At 53.6% G+C, this 20,956-nt stretch overlaps 8 protein-coding genes across 8 annotated transcripts; 5 read left to right on the top strand and 3 right to left on the bottom strand.

Annotated features, from left to right (window-relative positions):
* Positions 1-95: 95 nt before the first annotated feature.
* On the bottom strand, positions 96-3,041 carry J4E92_003395 (uncharacterized protein; the record flags this gene model as incomplete). The annotated part of the gene is made up of 2 exons (XM_051494793.1): positions 96-2,444; positions 2,490-3,041. The coding sequence occupies 2 exons, from the start codon at positions 3,039-3,041 to the stop codon at positions 96-98; spliced, it is 2,901 nt and encodes a 966-aa protein (XP_051355086.1).
* Positions 3,042-3,550: 509 nt separating this feature from the next.
* On the bottom strand, positions 3,551-5,185 carry J4E92_003394 (uncharacterized protein; the record flags this gene model as incomplete). Its single annotated transcript, XM_051494792.1, has 4 exons — positions 3,551-3,763; positions 3,815-4,793; positions 4,841-4,967; positions 5,125-5,185. The coding sequence occupies 4 exons, from the start codon at positions 5,183-5,185 to the stop codon at positions 3,551-3,553; spliced, it is 1,380 nt and encodes a 459-aa protein (XP_051355085.1).
* Positions 5,186-5,703: 518 nt separating this feature from the next.
* On the top strand, positions 5,704-7,619 carry J4E92_003393 (uncharacterized protein; the record flags this gene model as incomplete). The annotated part of the gene is made up of 3 exons (XM_051494791.1): positions 5,704-6,118; positions 6,180-6,468; positions 6,521-7,619. The coding sequence occupies 3 exons, from the start codon at positions 5,704-5,706 to the stop codon at positions 7,617-7,619; spliced, it is 1,803 nt and encodes a 600-aa protein (XP_051355084.1).
* A 220-nt stretch (positions 7,620-7,839) lies between these two features.
* Positions 7,840-9,101, top strand: J4E92_003392 (uncharacterized protein; the record flags this gene model as incomplete). Its single annotated transcript, XM_051494790.1, has 2 exons — positions 7,840-8,196; positions 8,280-9,101. 2 exons carry the CDS (start codon positions 7,840-7,842, stop codon positions 9,099-9,101), a joined length of 1,179 nt encoding a protein of 392 aa, XP_051355083.1.
* Positions 9,102-9,215: 114 nt separating this feature from the next.
* J4E92_003391 (uncharacterized protein) lies at positions 9,216-11,604 on the top strand (the record flags this gene model as incomplete). Its single annotated transcript, XM_051494789.1, has 2 exons — positions 9,216-9,219; positions 9,377-11,604. The coding sequence occupies 2 exons, from the start codon at positions 9,216-9,218 to the stop codon at positions 11,602-11,604; spliced, it is 2,232 nt and encodes a 743-aa protein (XP_051355082.1).
* A 531-nt stretch (positions 11,605-12,135) lies between these two features.
* J4E92_003390 (uncharacterized protein) lies at positions 12,136-14,504 on the top strand (the record flags this gene model as incomplete). The annotated part of the gene is made up of 4 exons (XM_051494788.1): positions 12,136-12,651; positions 12,742-13,378; positions 13,452-14,349; positions 14,423-14,504. The coding sequence occupies 4 exons, from the start codon at positions 12,136-12,138 to the stop codon at positions 14,502-14,504; spliced, it is 2,133 nt and encodes a 710-aa protein (XP_051355081.1).
* Positions 14,505-15,584: 1,080 nt separating this feature from the next.
* On the top strand, positions 15,585-19,130 carry J4E92_003389 (uncharacterized protein; the record flags this gene model as incomplete). The annotated part of the gene is made up of 1 exon (XM_051494787.1): positions 15,585-19,130. The coding sequence occupies one exon, from the start codon at positions 15,585-15,587 to the stop codon at positions 19,128-19,130; it is 3,546 nt and encodes a 1,181-aa protein (XP_051355080.1).
* Positions 19,131-19,525: 395 nt separating this feature from the next.
* J4E92_003388 (uncharacterized protein) lies at positions 19,526-20,868 on the bottom strand (the record flags this gene model as incomplete). Its single annotated transcript, XM_051494786.1, has 2 exons — positions 19,526-20,017; positions 20,521-20,868. The coding sequence occupies 2 exons, from the start codon at positions 20,866-20,868 to the stop codon at positions 19,526-19,528; spliced, it is 840 nt and encodes a 279-aa protein (XP_051355079.1).
* Positions 20,869-20,956: the final 88 nt, after the last annotated feature.

Raw genomic sequence — 20,956 nt, 5'->3', positions numbered from 1 at the left:
GCAACAGATAGATTGTACATATGGGATATCAGCAACCAACAAAATATAACACCCAACACCAGACCAAGTGCCCTTCTATCCAAGAAAATACCAGTTTACCACTTCCCCACCAAAGGCAGATCTCGGCTTGAGAAACCCACACTAATTCCAAATTCGCCATTAGGCAGCACCCAATTCTGCCTCTTGACATCCCAATAACTCAAATCCCTTCTCGTCACATCAAACTGCACAAGCTTGCCTGCATTCTTCTCAAGGTGGATCTTTTCAAAGCCGCGCAGCACACGAACGGGGAAGTCGACGGGCTCACCCGTCTCGTGGTCCTTGTAGTTTTGCGGGAAAGAAATGTAGAGCTGCACTACTGATGCGCCGTCGACGGGTCCGGCGTTTTCTAGTGACGCCGATACAGTCAGGAGCGTGGTGTAGAGATCGGGGTTGCCACCTGGACCACCGCCTGCTTGGCTAAGAGGAGATGGAGGAGCGGGAGGAGCGGGGTCGGATTTCTTGATACCCTTTACGGAATCTAGCCATGGGTAGATGAACCGTTCGACCTGGTTGAAGCCCTCAGGGAACAACACAGATTTGGGATCTGGTAGATCGGTAGAATAGCTTGGTGGAGTCAGGCCGTCAGGTCGAGGCTTGGGAAGAGGTGTTTTAGCGCCCTTTTCTTCGATGAGGAGAGAGGACAGCTTGAAGTCGGTGTACGAAAGACCGTAGCCAAACTCGAATCGTGGGGCGATGTTCTTCTTGTCGAAGTGACGGTAGTCAATGTAAAGACCTTCGGAGAAGTCCTGCTGAGGCGCCAGACCATCCTTTGGGGTGGGAAGATACTTGATCTTGCTGCCTGGGCCATAGTCGTCTTCCTTCTTGGCGATTGTGTAAGGTAGACGTCCAGATGGGTTGACGTCACCGAAGAGTACGTCTACGATGGCGTTACCAGATTCGGTACCGGGAAGATTGGCGATAATGACGGCTCTGACATTCATGATGTCGATGAACTTCTCCAGGATTACAGGTCCAACAGTGTGGATGACAACCACGACATCGCCCATGCCTTCTCCGCAATCTTTAGCAACATCCTGAATTAGCTTCTCGCCGCCCTTTTGCAGATTAAGGTCATTCCTGTCACCACGAATGCCCTCATAGTGCTGGTAGCCTTCTCCGGCGTCGGCGTTGGCGAAGACAATGCAGAGGTCCTGATCGACGAGAATCTCCTTCTGGCTAGGCAGTTTGTTTTCTAGCCAATCGGTGACGTAAACAGTCTCGTTGTCGAACGCGTCTCGAATAGCGGACATGGGCTCCACTAGATACGAGAAGTTGACCGCGCCAGAACCCCATCCTGAGGCCAATGTACCTTCGTTGCAGCTCTGATCAGGGCAGTGGTTGATTCCCTCATGAGGGAGACGTGCATCTTCACCAAAGACACCAACACGGAACTTTGTCTTGGCCTTGCCGCCAGTCTTCCAGCCCTTTCGGTCCAGAGGCAGCATCTTGCCCTCGTTCTTCACCAGGACGGTACCTTCGGCTGCGACGCGACGTACCAGGTGTCCATGGGCTTCTTTCCCTTCTCCTTGTGCGTTGACATACTGATTTACGACGCCTGTTTCGTGGTCCGATGGGCTGCCCTCGTGAAGCTTGCCGACCCTTTCGTTCGTCCACGAAGAGAAGTTTGGTCCGTCATTTTCCCACTTGTCCTGGCCAACCTGATACCAAGATGCCACAATGCGAGTAACCATGTCGTCGACACGATCGATGGGCACGCTTCCATTGAGAACCGCACGGGTGAGCTCAGGGCCCCATAAGCTGTTGCCCTTGGCCCATCTCAAGCCATCTCCGGGCATGGTCATATCCAAGCCCGCAAGAGCACTAGCCACGCCTGAACGCTGTGCCAACCAGTCACTCTGAATGAAGCCCTGGAAACCAAGTTCATCCTTCAGGACACCGTTGAGCAGCTTGGAGTTTTGGCAGGCATAGCTTGAATTGACCTGGTTGTACGAACACATGACGCTGGTCACTCCAGCTTTGACAGAGTCGGCGAAGGGCCATGCGTAGATCTCGTGTAGTGTGCGGTCGTCGATGTTGCTCGATATCGCGTTCGGAAGGCCCCACTCCCATGCTTGTCTGAAGTGCTCTTGTTCGTTAGCGACATAATGCTTCGCGGTAGCCATGACGCCCTCCTCCTGGATGCCCTTGATGGTTTGGGCAGCTGCAATGCCCTGTAGAACGGGGTCTGAGCCGAAACCCTCCCAGACGCGACCACCAGCTGGCATTCTCCCGAGAGGACCCATGGCAGGACCCAGCAGGACGTTGACGCCCTTGAGGCGTGCTTCTTGGCCGTGGGCTTTGCCGCGTAGGTACATGAGTTCCTTGGACCAGGTCGCGCCGGTGGTGATACCGGCAGGGAATGCGGTGATGTTGTCGGCGAATCGAATACCCAGTGGGCCGTCCTGAACCCATTAGTTTAGTCCTGCAGACATGCGGAGTGTACGTACCTGTAGACACAAGCTGGGGAACTTCAGCCTGTCTACACGCCCAGTCTGGCCGACGCAGAGATCCATGCTCCAGCCTGTGCCCGTTGTGATGTTGACCTTCTCCGGCAGCGTCATCTGCTTGACCAGGTCCGCAGCCTTATTGTAGCTGTCCTCCCATGCCTTGTCGGTGCCACCCTTTGGCGAGGGGTACCACGGCGGACTCAGCCCATCCTCAGGCACCGAGACTTTGTATGCCCATATGCCACCCGAGGCGAGTATCAAGACGGTGGCGGCGACGAAGACCAGCAGCCAGCAGCAGCACCGTCCTGGCGCACACCGCGACTTCCTTTGCTGTACGGGGAATGGCGCCGCGTCCTCGGTGTCTCTGTAGGACGCCTTCCGAACCTTGAGATCGCCGGCGCTCTTCTTGCGCCTGATCTTGCTATCGAATGCGAGTGGGTCGTGTTCTTCGAGATCTTCTAGCGTCCCGTTGGATTCGGAGGAGAAGCGCGTCGGCGTCTCGACATCGTCGTCGACGGGGTTGTCGAGCTTGGCGTACTTGCCACGGCGCATTTCGTGGGCTTCGTAGGGCGGCATTTTGGTCGGCGCCGGGGCCTGCTTTAAAGGAAGAGGTGGGCGGTGTTGTGTCGTTGGCGGCTCAAACGGCTAGGCTATCGATGACGGCGCGAGCGTTGAGCTCTATGATGTTGAGGCTAGCATTGAATGCGATAATCCGGCAATCACGAGGGAGTGATGGATCGAGCAAAGAGGATGCTAAGATATGTCTGTAGGACAGAAGACACAGCGTACACAGCGAGCGTCGTGGTTCAAGGCGAATGTTTCACCGGGCTGGCTTGCGCGCGATGGCGTCTCGTCCCTGACTAGGTGCCGATCTCGTGGGTCGACTCCCGCCCGCGCTTGCATCCAGGCGGGCCTTCTGGTTGCGCATCATCCACCCTTCACCAAACCACGCTGACTGGATTGTTTGCATAGATGTTTGAATTCATGGCTACATTTCCCAACCATTCGGTTCGTCATTTCTAACTTCACATCCTCTCCAACAAGCCTATGACCGTTCACGCTTATGCGCCGACCTGGTCCAGTATGCCCTGCAGGTTGATCGACTTGGGGCGCTCGATGGGAAGGCCCAGTGCCCTGTCCCAAATCAGCTGTGCGAGCGGGCCCAGACCACGGCTGACACCGAAGGTCGCTGTGTAGTAGAGCGTCTCCTTGAAGCCGAAGTGGTGGAAGAGAACACCAGACGACGAGTCGACGTTCGGGAAGGGGTTCTTGGTCTACAAAACAAGTCAGCAATGATCTGAGTCGATCAGAATATTTCATCTCACCTTTCCGTGCTCCTTGAGGACATCCGGCGCAACCTCCGAGTTCTTCTTAACCAGCTGGTAAACAGGGTCTGCCGCAATCTCGGGTCGTGCGTTGGCAAAGTCCATGAGAGCTTCGAATCGCGGGTCGGGCTTCCTGAGCACGGCGTGTCCGTAACCAGGAATAACACGTCCAGACTTGAGAACGCTCCAGAGGAACTCGTTTACATCCTTCTCGGTGAACTTCTCACCAACGACCTTCTGCATGTCGAGGATGAAACGCAGCACCTCTTGCGCAGCCAAACCGTGTAGGGGTCCTGCGAGTCCTTGAAGACCAGCACTGTAGCTCAGGAAAGGATCGCTGAGCGCAGATCCGACCAAGTGAGTTGCGTGCGCCGAGACGTTACCACCCTCGTGGTCACCGTGCAGAGCGAGGTACAACCGGAGAAGGTCTTGGAAGCCCTCGTTCTCCTTGCCTGGCTTGCCCAACATGGCAGCGAAGTTGTACGACCAATCTTGGTTCAGGTCGATCTCGTTCGGGAGAGCGCCTCCGCCACGGTATGCGTTCTGGTAGATCTTCGCGGCGATGGTAGGCAGTTTGGCGAGCAGGCTGATGCAGTCGTCGAAGGTAGGCTCCCAGTAATCGGCCTTGTTGATACCCTTCTCGTAGGCTTTCGCGAACTTGGACTCGTAGTTCAGTGCTGAGACGGCGCATGCGAACTGTGTCATCGGGTGGAGATCTTTGGGGAAGTCGTCCAGCATCTTCTGGACGAACTTGGGGATCTGGCCCTTCTCGGCGAGCTCCCGCGAGAGTGCGCGAGTTTGTGATACTGATGGCACTTCGCCTGTGAGGAGCAACCAGAACATGGCCTCAGGAAGCATCTCAGTGCCGGAAGTACCCTTGGGCAGCTCCTTTTGGCAGTCTTTAATGGTCTTGCCGTGGAATCGAATGCCCTCGTTCGCATCAAGAACCGAGCCTTCCCAGACCATGGCCTTGAGACCCCTTCAGTTATGTTAGAGCGCGCTTCTAGATATGATCAGGGTCCATACCTCATGCCACCGAGCGCGTTCTCAACCTTGACATCGCCGAGCTTCTTGTCGGCATGTGCCTTGACCTTCTTCAGGAGTTCGCGTTTCGCAGGCAGGACCTTTTTGAATGTCTCTTTGAGATCCGGCTCTGAGGAGGAAGAGTAGCTACATGCTTGCACTGCAGCGATCAACGCGTTAGGACGATGACGGTTGAAGTGGGTGACCCAATGGCATACCAGAAACAAAAGGACGCGCCTGTAAAGCGTTTGTCAGCTCTCAATGTCTTGTGTATGCCGTCGCATAACTTTTGAAGCTCACCTTGGCGGCCCGTAGAGCTCGGGAAGCTGATCGTGCACTCAATGCCATAGCTAGCTTTACGTGGGGTAGATGCGGGGGGTGGGAGTATCACTCTTCAACACACGGAATGCAGAACACAAGAACACGATGATGGCGTTACAAACTTCACGAGCAACTAGCAGAGAAATGTTGACGGCAACTCTCGGTAATGCAGCTACGATGCGCCAGGCACGCGTGGTCCGTTGATGCGAGTGCAGCGTCGAATGATGGACCGAGGGGCAGCTGGACGGCTAGACGTGGGCTACATACCTCGGTAGTGACGTCGGCCACGCGCATCCCTGGAGAAACGTTACCGCAAACACAACGCCGGACGCACATTTTCATGCGACCCATCGCTATCTACCTGCGCGAAGAAGAATTGGGTCACAATTGAAAAAGGCGTCTGTGGCGAACGTCGTCACCTGATCCCCTGCGATTTACGGATACTTTTCCGTGCCTGATTACCAACTGACTCCACGCCGCCAGCCTACTAAGGTACACAGAGAGATTCTGCTGGCTGGAGTCTCATCCACACATACACCTCCACAATGCTACGCACAGTATCGCGCTCCATCGCGCGCCAGAGCCGACCATCGAGGATAGCAAGCCGAACACCACAACTCCTACGCCCACTCTCCACCACGGCAATTCGCATGTCGAGCTCGACGCTCAAGAATGTAGACCCTCCCGTATCGTCAGCGCTCCCTGGCGATTCATTCCAGCTGCTCCCCGAAGCTTCGAAAGCGGGCCAGGCGGAGGATGCGCTCTTCGAAGAGCAGGTACAAGCCGTCAAGGACTGGTGGTCGTCACCGCGGTATAAGGGCATCAAGCGCCCCTACTCTGCGGAGGATGTTGTGAGCAAGCGAGGGGCGCTCCAGCAGTCGTATCCCAGCTCCTTAATGGCACGGAAGCTATTTAACCTTCTTGAAGAGAGGGCAGCCAAGGGCGAACCAGTACACACCAGTGCGTTTATCCTAGCCTGCATAGATAGTACAATGGCTGATCATGTGTTTTCAAACTCCAGTGGGCGCAATTGACCCCATCCAAATGTCCCAACAAGCTGCGAACCAAGAAGTCCTCTACGTTTCCGGATGGGCATGCTCCTCCGTCTTGACCTCCACGAACGAAGTCTCCGCCGATTTTGGCGACTACCCATATAACACCGTACCGAACCAAGTCCAGCGGCTTTTCAAGGCTCAGCAATTACACGACCGCAAGAACTGGGATGCCAGGAGGAAGATGAGCGCAGAGGAGAGGGCAAAGACACCTTACCTGGACTACATGAGGCCAATCATTGCTGATGGTGACACTGGGTACGTTTAGACGACCCACAAGGCACGCTACCAAGCAGCTAACGTGTAACAGTCACGGAGGTCTCTCTGCAGTCATTAAGTTGGCGAAGCTGTTCGCTGAGAACGGAGCCGCAGGTGTCCATTTCGAAGATCAACTCCACGGCGGAAAGAAATGCGGACATCTTGCAGGCAAGGTCCTCGTACCAGTCGGAGACCACATCAACCGCCTGGTTGCCGCACGATTCCAATGGGATATGATGGGCTGCGAGAACCTTGTCATTGCGCGCACTGATTCAGAGAGCGGCAAGCTCATCTCCAGTGCGGTCGATGTGCGAGATCACGAGTTCATCAAGGGCGTCACAGAAGACTCCGAGCCCCTGGCCGAAACACTGCAGAACATGGAGGCAGCTGGCGCACCAGGCAAGGAGATCGACCAATACGAGGCTGCGTGGGTGAAGAAACACAAGCTCGTAACCTTCGACGAGGCCGTGGTCCAGCACCTCGAGAAAGAGAGTGCATCTCAATCAACCATCGATTCATACCTCAATGAGACCAAGCAGAACCCGGACTACTCTCTTCTCAAGCGCCGGAAAGTCGCAGAGAAGTACACCAAAACGCCCGTGTATTTCAACTGGGATATCCCCCGTACACGTGAGGGTTTCTACCACTACAAAGCCGGCGTCGCTGCCGCGACCAAACGCGGTAAAGAATACGCTCCGTACGCAGATCTTCTCTGGGTCGAGACCGGCGATCCGAATGTGCAAGAGGCAGCCAGGTTCGCCGGCGAGATTCGCGCGGTTCACCCCGACAAGAAGTTCGTCTACAACCTCTCTCCCAGCTTCAACTGGATGGGCCAAGGCTTCTCGGAAGAAGCGCTCAAGTCGTTTGTTTGGGATCTGGCGAAGCACGGATTCGTCTTCCAGCTCATCTCGCTTGCTGGAGTGCACTCTACCGCTACGATTACCTGCGAATTGAGCAGGGCATTCAAGGATGAGGGTATGCTTGCGTATGTCAAGCTAGTACAGGCAAGAGAAAAGGAGCTGGGCTGTGATGTGCTTACGCACCAGAAATGGTCTGGCGCAGGCTACATCGATGGCATTTTGGGAGCGATACAGAGTGGCAGCTCCGGCAGCAAGAGTATGGGCGAGGGAAACACTGAGACGGGTTTCTAGAAATGTAAATATAAGATAGCAGATCAAGAGGTGATTCGAGTGTTCAAAAGATGCCGATGCTCAATGCGTGACTAAAGAGGAAAGGCGGGATCTGGGGCTCTTGCCTCGGTCCAGCCATCTTTCCCGGGCGACCCATCATTACGCTCAACACCGCCCCTGCCTTCATCTCGCGTCCACAACATCTCATACCATATCAAAGCGATCCCGCAATTTATATAACATGGCCAACAAGCCCGCGATACCCGAATGGCAACGTGCCTCCGCCGATAACGCTGCAGCGTCATCCGAGCCCGAAGAAGCACGCGCGCAACACGCTGTTGAAGCCCCGACACCAACCGAAGACGACGTCGAGAAAGATGACAAGGAAGAGCAACCGTCAGAAAGCTCGGGACTACTAGATCAAGCGTCGCGATTCCTCGAGGATGACACAATCCGGGATGCGCCGCGAGAGAAGAAGGTCGCGTTCCTGCAGTCAAAGGGTGTGCGCCCTGAGGACATCGAGACTCTGCTAGGCCAAGAGCCACAGGAGAGCACACATACAGAGCTCGAAGCAGTTGGGGAACGGGCGTGGTCAGAAGTGAGTGCATGAACCCTACTCTTTAAGCGCTTGAAGCCTGGGCCATCGATAGTATCACAGAAGAAAGATACTGATGCGTATAGACACCGCCAAAGCCGACCGAGGCACCCGAAGTCACATCTCAGCCTCGCGAAGTTATCATTCAGCCCCGCGAAATACCCCCGATCGTCACCTACCCCGAGTTCCTCGCGAACACCGAAAAGCCACCACCACTCATAACCACTCAGCGCCTCGTAACAACCGCATACGTAACGGGAGGCTTGATGGCGAGCATATACGGGCTTTCAAGGTGGATCATCGCGCCCATGACACACACCCTCGCCGAATCAAGACAAGACTTCGCATCGCATACGCACGAACAGTTGAAGGAGCTGAACTCAAGACTGGAGAAGGCAGTATCCGTGGATCCTGCTAGCAAAGTAAAGGCGGTTACCGATGCTGCAGATGATGTCTCAGAGGCAGACTCAGATCCTACCGAGCTTTACCATCGCGACTACGGCACCCAAACCACACCCAACCTCTCCCGCCGACCGTCTACCTCTACAGACCCACACCCAACCGTAACAGCGCACGAAAACCGCCTCAAGATCATAAAATCACATCTTGAAGAGCTCGACACGAACCGTACCAATGACGGCAAATCAAGGGATGGGTTGCGGACGAAGGTGTCAGATTTGACTTCATATCTGACCGAGATGGACTACCAAAACCAATACTACCCTGGCATGGGCCGCTATGGAGCGACCTATAACTGGTCTGGTCAGAGTGGCACTGCGCAGAATGATCAGATTGAGGTGCTGAAGAACGACATCAGGGCTGTCAAGGGCGTGTTTTTGAGTGCGAGGAACTTTCCAGTGGGAGGAAGGAATGCGCCGCCGATACCCACCGGTAGAGTAGGTTCGTAAGATGGTGATTACATTGGAAACTCGTGGATAATGAACGTCATATGTGCATGTGTATCAGATCCACGGTGTTGCTGCGCATGGATATTATGCTCTTCTCAGTCAGGTGATGTTTACATGGGTCATCTCGAGCAGCCTGTAATGCAAGGGAACTCTAGTTCGGACAGCGGAAGTCCGGCTGATCTTCGACGTTAGTATGACACTGGACCGTTCGCAGCTCCTGCCCCACTATACGTCATACTCAAGCAGCGACACCTTACCCTGCTGAGTTCATGCAGGTGTACCACTGCACAACCACAACACCAACTTCAAAGCCTGGTTTCCCACAAACATGTCGGGTTGGGCGTCTAAGTTGACCTCCTTGGGTCATTCCAAGTCTGAGGACAAGGACGAAACATCGCTCACCACGCTTCTCGACGCAGACCAATGCGCGGATCTGACCTTCTTGGTCGCAACTATCACAGCGTCTATGCGACAGTCCCTGGTCGATACCTATACCGCGGAGGAATTTCCAATCGACCCAAAGACCGCCAAATCAGAGGAAGAAATACTGCAAGACGCACCCTCCAACCTCGACGATGTCGATGTTGCCAAGGAAGACAAGATCAAGAAAGAGAGGCAGGCACGTGAAGAAGATGAGAGGAAAGAGCTCGCACAGCCTGAAGTGCAAGAGCTGAAGCAGGAGATGTTGAAGTACTTTGATGGTTGGCGAGGTAGCGTCATCAGCAGAATCGGCGAGGTGGTCAACTCGAAAGAAAAGGCCAAAGAGCAGACACGACAAGTCGAAGGCAAGGAAGTCAAACAAATCACGAAGAAATCTGAGACAAGTTTAAAGAGTATTAAGAAGTTGGACGAGAAGGATGAAGATGAAGACAAAATGTTCAACGAACTCTATCCGCCTGTTCCCAATGCTCTCACTCAATTGGAAGAGAGTAAACGAGCACTCATACTGCATTCGCTGGTGCTCATACTTCTGAGCCTGGAGCACTACTCCGCACATTCTCGCATCCTGAACCTCTACCTCACAAGTTCTCTCGGGCTGAGTAGAGCCGTCCTGAAGAAAGACGAAGAGACGGTTGCCCAGGGGCTTCTAGAGGCAGCATCTCAGCAACTGAATGCTGATGCCGAGACGAAGGAAGCGGCCGAGAAATCGCAGAATGCTCGTAGATGGAAGGTCGGCCTTGCTGGTGTTGCTGGTGCCGCATTAATCGGTGTGACCGGTGGGCTTGCTGCACCGCTTCTTGCGGCGGGCGTTGGAAGTGTTATGGGTGGGATCGGTCTGGGTGCTACTGCAGCTGCAGGGTATCTAGGTACTCTTGCTGGTTCTTCCGTTCTTGTGGGCGGGTTGTTTGGTGCGTATGGTGCGAAGATGACAGGACGAGCTATGGACGACTATGCCCGACAAGTCGAGGACTTCGCGTTCATCCCCATTCATCGTAATCAGGATCCGAGGAAACAGGACAACGAGTCTCGTCGCCTACGTGTCGCGATCGCCGTCTCTGGTTGGCTCCGCGACCCTGAAGAGGTGTCAAAGCCATGGAGATACATCAGTACTGGGACAGAAGGCTTCGCACTTCGTTGGGAGCTTGAAGCCCTTCTCAAGCTCGGATACAGTCTCGAGACATTCGTGACTAGTGCTGCTTGGGGTTACGCAAAGAAGAAGATCATCGAGCAGACTGTCTTCGCTGCGATGACGGCTGCAATGTGGCCACTGGGCTTGCTGAAGATTGCGACTCTGCTGGACAACCCGTTTTCGAAAGCGAAATATCGCGCCGAGAAGGCTGGTGAGGTCCTCGCAGATGCACTAATCAACAAAGTCCAAGGCGAACGACCTGTCACTCTTGTTGGCTACTCTCTCGGCGCACGTCTCATCTTTTCCTGCCTTGAGAAGCTGGCCGAGCGCAAAGCCTTTGGACTTGTCGAGAACGTCGTCCTCGTCGGCGCTCCATGCCCTTCCGATGTCGCCGATTGGCGGCGCATCCGCTCAGTAGTGAGTGGACGTTGTGTCAACGTCTTCTCCAAGTCAGATTACATCCTTGGCTTCCTCTACCGCACATCCTCTATGCAACTTGGCGTCGCGGGTCTGCAGCCCGTGGTCGGCGTACATGGGGTTCAGAATGTTGACGTCAGCGACATTGTGGACGGTCACCTCCAATACCGCTTCATCACAGGTTCCATACTTCGCAAGATCGGTTTCGAAGACGTCGACATCGAAGAAGTAGAGCGTGCTGAGGCTGATCTGGCAAAGGAGAAGAAGAAAGAAGAGGAGGAGAGGGCGAAGAATGAAGGTAGCAAGGGAGAAGGTAACGAGGAGAAGGAGAAAGAGGAGCTGGAGCAGGCTGTCGAGAAGAAGCAAGAGCAAAGCTGGATGCAGGTCACGCAGCAAAAGATGAAGGGTTTGGACATCGGTGGATTCGTCAAGGGTCTACCGGGAAAGGTGGCTCCAGAGTACGGAGCAGAGAAGACGGCGAAGAAGCATACGGGTGACTTCAAGGATACGAAGTAGTGCTCTAAGAGTGATGCAAGGTTTGCAAAGGGCTTTCGAAGCAAGGGTTTTGTACATTAGCTAGGAAAATTGCGGATCATCAGATCTCATTCAATGAAGGCTCTGTGTTTGAAGAACAAGCCACTAAAGTCGATGTTTCGTTTCGTAGCATACAGAATAAGCTGCAAAATCCAGTCCATCATTGTAATTGCATGTGCTCCATTTGTTCATGTGAAAGCCCTGGAGCTTTCCCCAGCTTAAGTCCCAATGCGGTTAGTCGATTTGTGGGGAAGCCGAGGCATTCGTTCACATGTCGCAGGTGAGGCTTGCACAGCGACACCTTCTGCGACGTGCTGATCTACCAAACATCACAGCCGGCGCGCGCCATACTACACTCTGGAAGCCTGTCGCAACGGCACATGTGACCAGCTAAACTACGAGACTACACGTTCCACACCACTGCGTATGTACTGAGCATCACAAACCGCTACGCCACGCTCTCCGCACAGCGTCGATCTCTCGCATAAGACCAATGCCTCGTCCACGATAGCCATGGCTGTCTTTTCGAAACCGCTCTCTTCCCATCGCCTCACCAGCGCGTCTGCTAAAGCCATAGTCAACGACCTCACACGCCTGTACCTCCAGCACCGAACACGCATATCACGCGCCGTCTACCTCACCCTCTTCGTCGCCCTCATAAACCGCATACGGAATGCGATCGCCGAGCAAAAGGCCGCTTCCATACGGCGTGCCTCCAAAACAGCGGATAAGACAACAGCAGGCGAGGGTGAAGCAACGGGGAGGAAGAAGGTAGAGCTGAATAGGGAGTTCTTCAAGAATCTGCTGAGGTTGTTGAAGATATGTATACCTGGGTGGAAGAGCAAAGAGTTCAGGCTCTTGATCGGACACAGTGTGTTTTTGGTGTTGAGGACGATGATCAGTTTGTATGTTGCGGAACTGGACGGAAGACTGGTTAGTGCGCTTGTCAGAGGGAAAGGGAGGGAGTTCCTCCTGGGACTGGTCTGGTGGATGGCGGTGGCCGTGCCAGCGACTTTCACGAACAGTATGGTATGTCTAACTTCTTTTCCTACCACCAGGGAGTGAGACGGCAAGGCCGCAGTCGCCAACGGGCAACCGAAGACGTGCTAACAGACCCAGCTCTCGTACCACCAGTGCAAACTCTCCCTCCAATATCGCACGCGCCTCACAAATCACATCCACTCCAAATACCTCTCACAGATGACCTTCTACACGCTTTCTGCCCTCGACGATCGCATCGCAAACGCCGACCAACTAATAACCGTCGATGTATCCAAGTTCTCCAATTCGCTCGCCGAACTCTACTCAAATCTTGCGAAACCGGTACTAGACATCATAATCTACAACTACTCGCTCTCGCGCAGTGTCGGTGGCGAAGGTCTGTTCTTCATGAGCTTGCTGGTTCAGATCTCGGCCAACGTCATGAGGGCGCTTACTCCACCCTTTGGCAAATACGTAGCGGACGAAGCAAGGTTAGAGGGCGAGTTCAGGTTTCAGCACTCCAGGTTGATCGATTGGAGCGAGGAGGTGGCACTGTATGCAGGACATGAGGCAGAGAAGGATACCTTGGATAAGGGATACTTCACGCTGATCAAGCATGTCAATCGCATATTGAGGAGGAGATTCTACCACGGAGTCATGGAGGACTTTGTTATAAAGTACTTTTGGGGTGCGCTGGGATTGCTGTTATGCAGTGTGCCAGTGTTCTTTAAGGTTCCAGGCACAGGCGGCATGACTATGGGAGACCGGACGGAAAGTGAGTACTCAAAATCCGCAGTCCTTGTTTCATTTGCGAGGAGGGCGATTACTGACAGGTATTACTACAACAGGCTTCGTCACCAACCGGCGAATGCTCCTCATGTCTAGCGACGCTTTCGGTCGCGTCATGTTCTCGTACAAGGAGATCACCGAGCTCGCCGGCTACACTTCACGCGTGTCAACCCTCCTCGACGTAATCGACGACATACAAGCTGGTCATTTCGAGAAGAAGCTCGTTTCTTCCGCCGACACCGAGGAGAACGCATCCGTTCTACGCGGCCGCGGCACCGTAACCGAAGGCACAGACATTGAGTTCATCGACGTGCCTATAGTATCTCCAAACGGCGATGTACTCGTGCGCAAGCTCTCCTTCAGCGTGAAGCCAGGAGACCATCTCCTCATCGTGGGACCCAACGGCTGCGGAAAAAGCAGTCTGTTCCGCATCCTAGGCGGCCTATGGCCCGTATACGGCGGCAAAGTACGGAAGCCACCATTCGAAGACATCTTCTACATCCCGCAACGTCCATACCTCTCGCGCGGAACGCTACGCCAACAGATTATATACCCAGACTCGCTACACGACATGCACTCCAAATCCATTACCGACAACGACATCCTTTCGATCCTCGAGACCCTGAACCTAGAATCTCTCATCGACCGCCCCGGCGGCTTCGACGCTGAAGCACAATGGGAAGACGTGCTTTCCGGTGGTCTCCAGCAACGCGTCGCGATGGCGCGGCTTTTCTACCACAAGCCTCGGTACGCCATTTTGGACGAATGCACAAGTTCAGTTACACTGGAGGTAGAAAGAGTGATGTATGAAGAAGCGAAGAGACTGGGTATAACTCTCATGACAGTCAGTCATCGGAGAAGTCTTTGGAGGTACCATACTAGGATTTTGCAGTTTGACGGCCAAGGTGGATTCTACTTTGGAGGATTGGATGCAGAGAGGAGGGCGGTACTTGAAGAGTAAGTTCCTTTCCATTTGCGGTGTTTGTGAGCTTTTTGGAGTATGCGAGAATGCGCGCTAACATTTTGGTAGTGAGAAGGAAGACATCGACCTGCAGCTCAGAGCTGTTCCGGACATTGAGCAAAGGATCAGGGAGTTGGAAGCTTCGCGGTAACGGATGTGGATGAAAATGGTCGGACAGGTTTGATGGGCGTTGGCATGTAGTAGCCGCAGATCTATGCGTAGTTGTGTCATATCTTGCATGGAATGTATGACATCGCGCACTGCAACGAGAGGGCATAGCTTCGTAAGCTCACCACGTGATATACCACAAGATAATGCATACACACATCTAACGCTGATTAGGCACGGATGCATCTATATGCAAATAGTTGGCGGTGATATGCACGATACTAAGGGCTTTGCATCTGCGATGTTGAGGCAAAAGGCGGCAGCAGTAGCTTGAGAGTGATGCAGCGCGCAGGTGTAGAAGGCATCTTGCACATGTGGGCGCACGACGCGCAAGAATACTCAGAAACAACAGTAAACAGGTGGCGGTATAATCATAGCGGAACATCAAATGAGAAAGGAACAACTCCCATAGACAACATTGTTATATAATAAACATCGCAAGAGTCGTGACACGGAATGTACGCGGTAGCAAAACTCAGACGCGTCGAGTGGCGTGGTTGCGGATGTCCGGCAGGAAACTGCCTCAAGGCTTACCCCATCTGTGTATAGGGTGGCTGGGAAAGGGCGAAAGTGGCCTCATGGGCGTCATGTTAAAACGAAAGTCGCGGTTGAGCGCGCTCAAACGCGCTCAGATGGGCTAGCGTCGGGTGCTCCCGTGGGTCAGGGTCCATTAGCGCGAACAGCAGCTCGTCCGAGACGCGTCCGAGGTTTAGCGCTTTGATCCGAGCCATCGCCGCGCCAAGCCAGCCCTCACGTAAAAGCCGGCCACCTCGCTCCTCCCTTCTCACCTGTACACCACACTTTCTGCAGCTGCCCCATGCCACTTTCCACAACCACAACACTCTCAAGCCGCTGCTACTGCATTGTTGCGTATCTGCTTCTTCTTCTGCTCTGCACTCTTCACACTTCAGCTGAGTCAATTGTTCGCAATTGCTCTCCCCCTCACGCGCAGCTGCTTCTCGACGCGTCGCGTCAGGTAACCACACTGCACTCAGTCACCACGCTGTCTGCCACTGCTTCTCTCCACACTCTCAGCATTGCTCCTGGGTAGTCTCCAGTAGCCATGACTACCCTCAATCTCAAGCTCGGCCAGACGGTCGAGACTTCTGGCGGTGTAGACGGCATCGTCCGCTACCTAGGCCCCATTCACGTCTCAGAGGGGCGATTTGTGGGAATAGAACTCCCAACTGCTGATGGCAAGAACGATGGCTCCGTACGCGGAGAGCGTTACTTCACTTGCGCACCTCTCCACGGGCTGTTCATCCGCGACACTAGCATTGTCAGCATCCTCTCTGAGGCAGCCCCCGCACCGGCTCCTCCTACTCCACGAGCGGTCTCCAAAACAAAGGCACCACCCACCACACCCAGAGCCCGCCCATCAAGCGTGGTTGCCCCTAAGCCTACAACCACTACAAGGACAACCACATTGAGCAAGCGGCAGTCAGTCGCAGCTCCCTCAACATCACAACCGCCTTCGCGTGGCCCAGTCCGCAAGGCCAGCGTGGCGAGCACGTCAAGCAACTCTGCCGCTGAATCATCTCGCGCCCCATTCTCTCGACCCGAATCCTCCCGCCCAGAATCTTCTCGTCCCGAACCCTCTCGTCCTACACCATCAACCTCAAGACCGAGTCTTGCATCTTCAGTCACAAGCAATGCTGGCAAAGCAAGTCGGGATAACAACGTCGACAATCTGCACACCAAGATTAGGCATCTCGAGAAGCAACACGCGGAAGACCAAGAGCGCCTGAGAGAGTATGCTCAGGTTCGCGACGAGAAAGAGCGCTACAGCGGCATCATCCAGCGGCTCCAGAACAAGTGTCAAGCTCAATATACCGAGATTCAGGAATTAAAAGACCGTGTCAACACACTTCAATTGGAACAACAGGCTCTCAACAGATCACACCAGGACCACGAGGTGGACTTAGAGGATGCCTTGGTGGACAAGGAGATGGCCGAGGAGAGGGCGGATCAAGCCGAGGCAGAGATCGAGTCGTTGCGCAAGCGCCTGGAAGAGCAGACGCTGGAGCTAGACATTCTTCGCGATGAGGCCGACCTCTTCACAACAGAAATGTCAGAGGATCAGAAGCAAGAGGCTGGATACTACCGTCTCCAGCACGAGAATGATCGCATGCGACAGGCGTTGATCACTCTGAAGGAGATGACAGAGGAGCGGGAACAAGACTTCAAGGCACACATTCTCGGGCTCGAGGGCGACGTCGCACAGCTTGAGTACTACCGGCAAGACAACGCCAATCTACAAGAACGTCTCTCTGTATCCGAAAACCTTGTGGACCACCTCAAGCAACAGTTGGACGCCGCCAATGAATGGGAGGAGATGGTCGAGGAGTTGACCCAACAAAACCAGAATCTCCAAGATAGAATCGCGGAGCAGGATCTGGTCGTGCAAGATCTTGAGAACCTACGGGAACTCAACGACGAGCTAGAAGCTCAACACCTTGAGCAAGAAGAGGACATGCTTGCAGAGCTTGACGCTAAGAACAACGAGCTCGCTGAGCAAGTACGCCAGATTACCGAACAGACCAATATCATCGCCGACCAAGAGTCTTTGATCTCCAAATTCCGAGACCTCGTCATGGACCTACAAACCAAGATGGCCGACGCTGAGTCTTCCAAGACTATGACGGAAGCCCAAGTTAAGGATACCACCGGTCGCTTCAACGAAGTGATGGACCTTAACCGCCAACTTCGTGCAGCCACTGTGTTGTCGACCACACGAGAGATCGAATCTTCGCTGGTATCGCTCAAGGCAGATCAGCTTGCTGAAAAGCTCGAGATTTGGAACGAGACAGAGTCCAAGGAGTTCACTCGAAGCGAGTCTCTCCAAGCCTACCTCGCAACAGAAAGGATCGCTGGGAAATCCAAGCTGCTTGTCAATGTGTTGAGGAGCACCTGTCGTCACATGAGCAATGGCGGTCGATTGGACGATGCCGTCTCCAGACTCGTCTGTGAAGAGTCCATTGTTCACCTGGAGGTTCTCAAAGACGGAAGCAACCGTCTTTGGTCTGCCATTCGTGGCTTATCACTTCCCGAATTCGCCAATTTTGGCCCGACGTACCAAGAATTGATCTCGGTAGAGCAGGTTCTTGATCAAGGCCTCAACGCTCTCAAAGCAGACACGCTCAACTTTGAAGAATTTGCTGGGTCCCTGGAGCGATCGACCAAGACACATGAAGCAATTCTGTCAAGCCACCAGGAGGTCCTTGCTGCACGACCAGAGGGAGAATTCCTCTCCATAGCGACTTCGCTCCACGCGAGGATTAACTATATCCTTTACATCTACGATCTGGCACACTTCGTCCTAGAGAAAGTGCCTGAGAGCATACGCGAAGAGTGCGCAAAGATGCTCATTCATTTCAACGAGCCAGTAGATACTTTGCAGGCTACATCCACGGCTGCGGCCAGGTTGCAGCGGACTCTGAAGGCTCTGGTTCAGGATCATATGTATCCCGAACGACCACAGGATTTCGAGGACGCTTTCAGATATGACGAAAAGCTGGCATCGGCTGCTGGAACCCTCGCCGCTTTCGTTCGCAGCCTGATCGAGGAGGTTGCCAAGTGCACCAGCCTATCCGACACCGAGCCAGTCCCTGCTCTTGAGCTCCGCGCGATCAAAGACAACATCGATAATCTCGATGTCGATCAGAATTATGCTTTCATGTTTGCCCACCTGAACACCATCACTTACCATCTGAATTCCTGGGCCGACCAAGCCGGCATACTATCAAAAGCCATCGAGATCGAGCACGGACCTACGCCCTGGGCTCAGAAGGCGAAGGAGGTTGAGGCGGGACGGAAGAAGGACGACGAGGCTGTGCGCCAGTTACAAACTCTTACCGTCGAACATCGTGCCACCGTTCTGAAAATTCACGAGCGAGAGCAAGTCATCGCCACCAAAGAACTGGAGATTGAGCACTTGATGGCCAAGATCAAGGACGCTACCAGCAAGACCGAAGGTCTCGAGGCTCTCCAAGAAGAGCTCACGACACGTCATGATAAGATCATGGATCTTCAGGCTCTGAATCGATCCCAGATGATGGAGATTGAGGTTTTGAGAGAGCGCCTGGCCAATGCCGACGAGCATGCGCAAAACGACGCAGGACACGCCATGGAGACCATTGCCGCTCCAGTCGAGCAACCTCGGGAAGAGGATGACCCGCTCGCTCATCCCAGCAAGCTCAGGACTATGCTCGAAGCCCTCGACAATGAGAACCATTGGCTGCGCAAGCGCGAAAACAGCTGGGCATTCAAATGGAACGTGCGCCAGACGTTGATCAGTCTGGACACCTACAAGCATGTCGACAGAAATTGGAGGAAATGCTATGAGAGGCTTTACCTCGATGACGATGATGAATTCCTCGTTTTTGAGCCATCAAGCCCAGTGCTCGAGGAGAACCCAACATATCAAATCTCGAACGCACATGGTACTGGCCGACCTAAGATGTCGGCTATCGAACTCAGTGGCATCAGCCTAGGCTGGGAGGAGCGCGCACACAGTCATAAGGTGGCTTTGGAGCAAGCCGAGGAGGACTTCGTCCACCTGTCCATGCTCTCTGATGATTACGACGACTTGTCCTTCATTGCGGTATAATTCTAGAATACTCCATCGACTAGAAGGGGAAGAAGAAAAAGACACGACTCCGCATTTACGATTCCACACGACACGGTGTTGCGCATTTGGTTTTTCAGCGACAACTCGAGAGCATGGGAAGATGCATCTTGGGTACTGGGCGTTTATTTTGGCTCTCATCACGTTTTGCGCATTGGAGTTTCTGGGTTGGCTTTGGTTTTGGTTTTGATTTGGTGTTTATCGCGACGATACCCATGGGTCTGCATTCGCTGCATCGTTTTTTGTTGTACTTTGTTTTGTATACGTTTCCTTTCTTGTAGCTAGCTTTTTACTCTTGTCTTAGTCCTCCCGGTTTGAGACCTTGACTCACCCCTTCGGGGGTTTGAGTCGGCACTCGCCGGGAGGACGGGCAGGCATTATGACATTATTGTCTTCATCCAGTTCTTCCATTGTGAATCCCTTTGCAAGTTTGCCAGTTGATGCTTGACTTGGTCGTTCTCACGCTCCAGTTCCTGTATTCTAGTTTCTTGCCAAAGAGCTCTCATCTTCGCCTCTTCTTTTGTCTTCTCCACTTCGGCTTCCAATGTTGACCTCCGCTGCCTTTCGAGAACCCGCGATAACTCGTTTGGCTTTGGCTGGTTCATCACACACCACAACTTGACGCGCGTGAGCTCTTCGCTGTGACGCACTTCGATCTGCGCAAGTTGGCGATCGTGATTCTCGTGAACGGTCGCAAGCTTTTTCGCGTGAGTTGTTTCTAGGTCTTCAACATGCTTCTCATGCTCCAACCGCTCTTTATCGAGCGCGCTGCTTAGACTGAGAACCTCGCGCTCCTGTGCTCTGAGATCTTTGATCAACGCGGTGAGTGACGATCTCGCTGCGGCAGCGTGCGCTGTAGAACGCGGCTTCTAGCTTATCAGCATGCTTCTTCCATGTTTTGTGGCATTCACTTACGGTGCTTGTCGATGTAGGTGGGCGGATATTGCGACGGGGGAAAAGCTCTCGAAACGATGGATTGCGACCGCGATTGTTTTGTCTTGTCGTTACCATTGCACATGCGAGAGCGAGCGCTCCAAGGTTTATTCGACATTCTTCGGGAGATTGCGATATTGTCGGGAGACGAGGTACAAGAGATCATGTTTAGGCTGCAGCTCTAGTGGAAGGTAGAAGTTAGGTTGAGATGCTGCAAACAGAGTGGACGGGGTCTGCAATGGCGGTATGATGGCGGAGGCAAAAGTGAAGGTGAGATTGGAAATTCAAGCTATACACCAACGGTACCTTGTATAGATTGCGAGGTCCTTCTGAAGACATGTCTTCGCACTCAGCATCTAGTTTTGAAATTCGCATCCCGCTTTTGTCCCTCCAGCCATTCCCAATCACGAGTAGAACTCATCTACGCGTGTTCCCCTACAAGCCTTGCAATCTCGGCGCACTTCTCGGTGATGCTGCGCAACTTCTCGTTCGCGCCTTTATCTGCGGTATGCTTGGCTTTCTCTTGAGCCAACTCATTCCCGAGCTCGGCAACCCTCCTGCTGAGCGTCATGACTTTCTTGCCTTGAATTTCATGCTGTTTCGTGAGAGTTTCGATACCTGCGACCGCCACTTTTCGAGTGTTGGCCTCTTTGTTCAGACTGCATGAGAGATCCTTGTTCTGGCTTTTCAGTTCGTAGACTCCAAGCTCTAGATCTGCGATAGTTGCGTCCTTCTCCTCGAACAGTTTGCTGTGTTCAACTGCGAGTTTTTTCATTTGGACCTGCATCTTTGAGATATGCCCACTGTAAACGGCGGCAGTGGCGCGAATATCCGAGTAGGTTTTGTTCTGCACATCATGAGCAACTTTTGATGGG

The sequence above is a fragment of the Alternaria infectoria genome (genome assembly GCF_024043175.1).
Source record: "Alternaria infectoria strain BMP 0036 chromosome Unknown scaffold_4, whole genome shotgun sequence".
In the NCBI taxonomy this organism is placed as follows: domain Eukaryota; kingdom Fungi; phylum Ascomycota; class Dothideomycetes; order Pleosporales; family Pleosporaceae; genus Alternaria; species Alternaria infectoria.
This window is presented reverse-complemented; position numbering and strand designations above follow the sequence as displayed.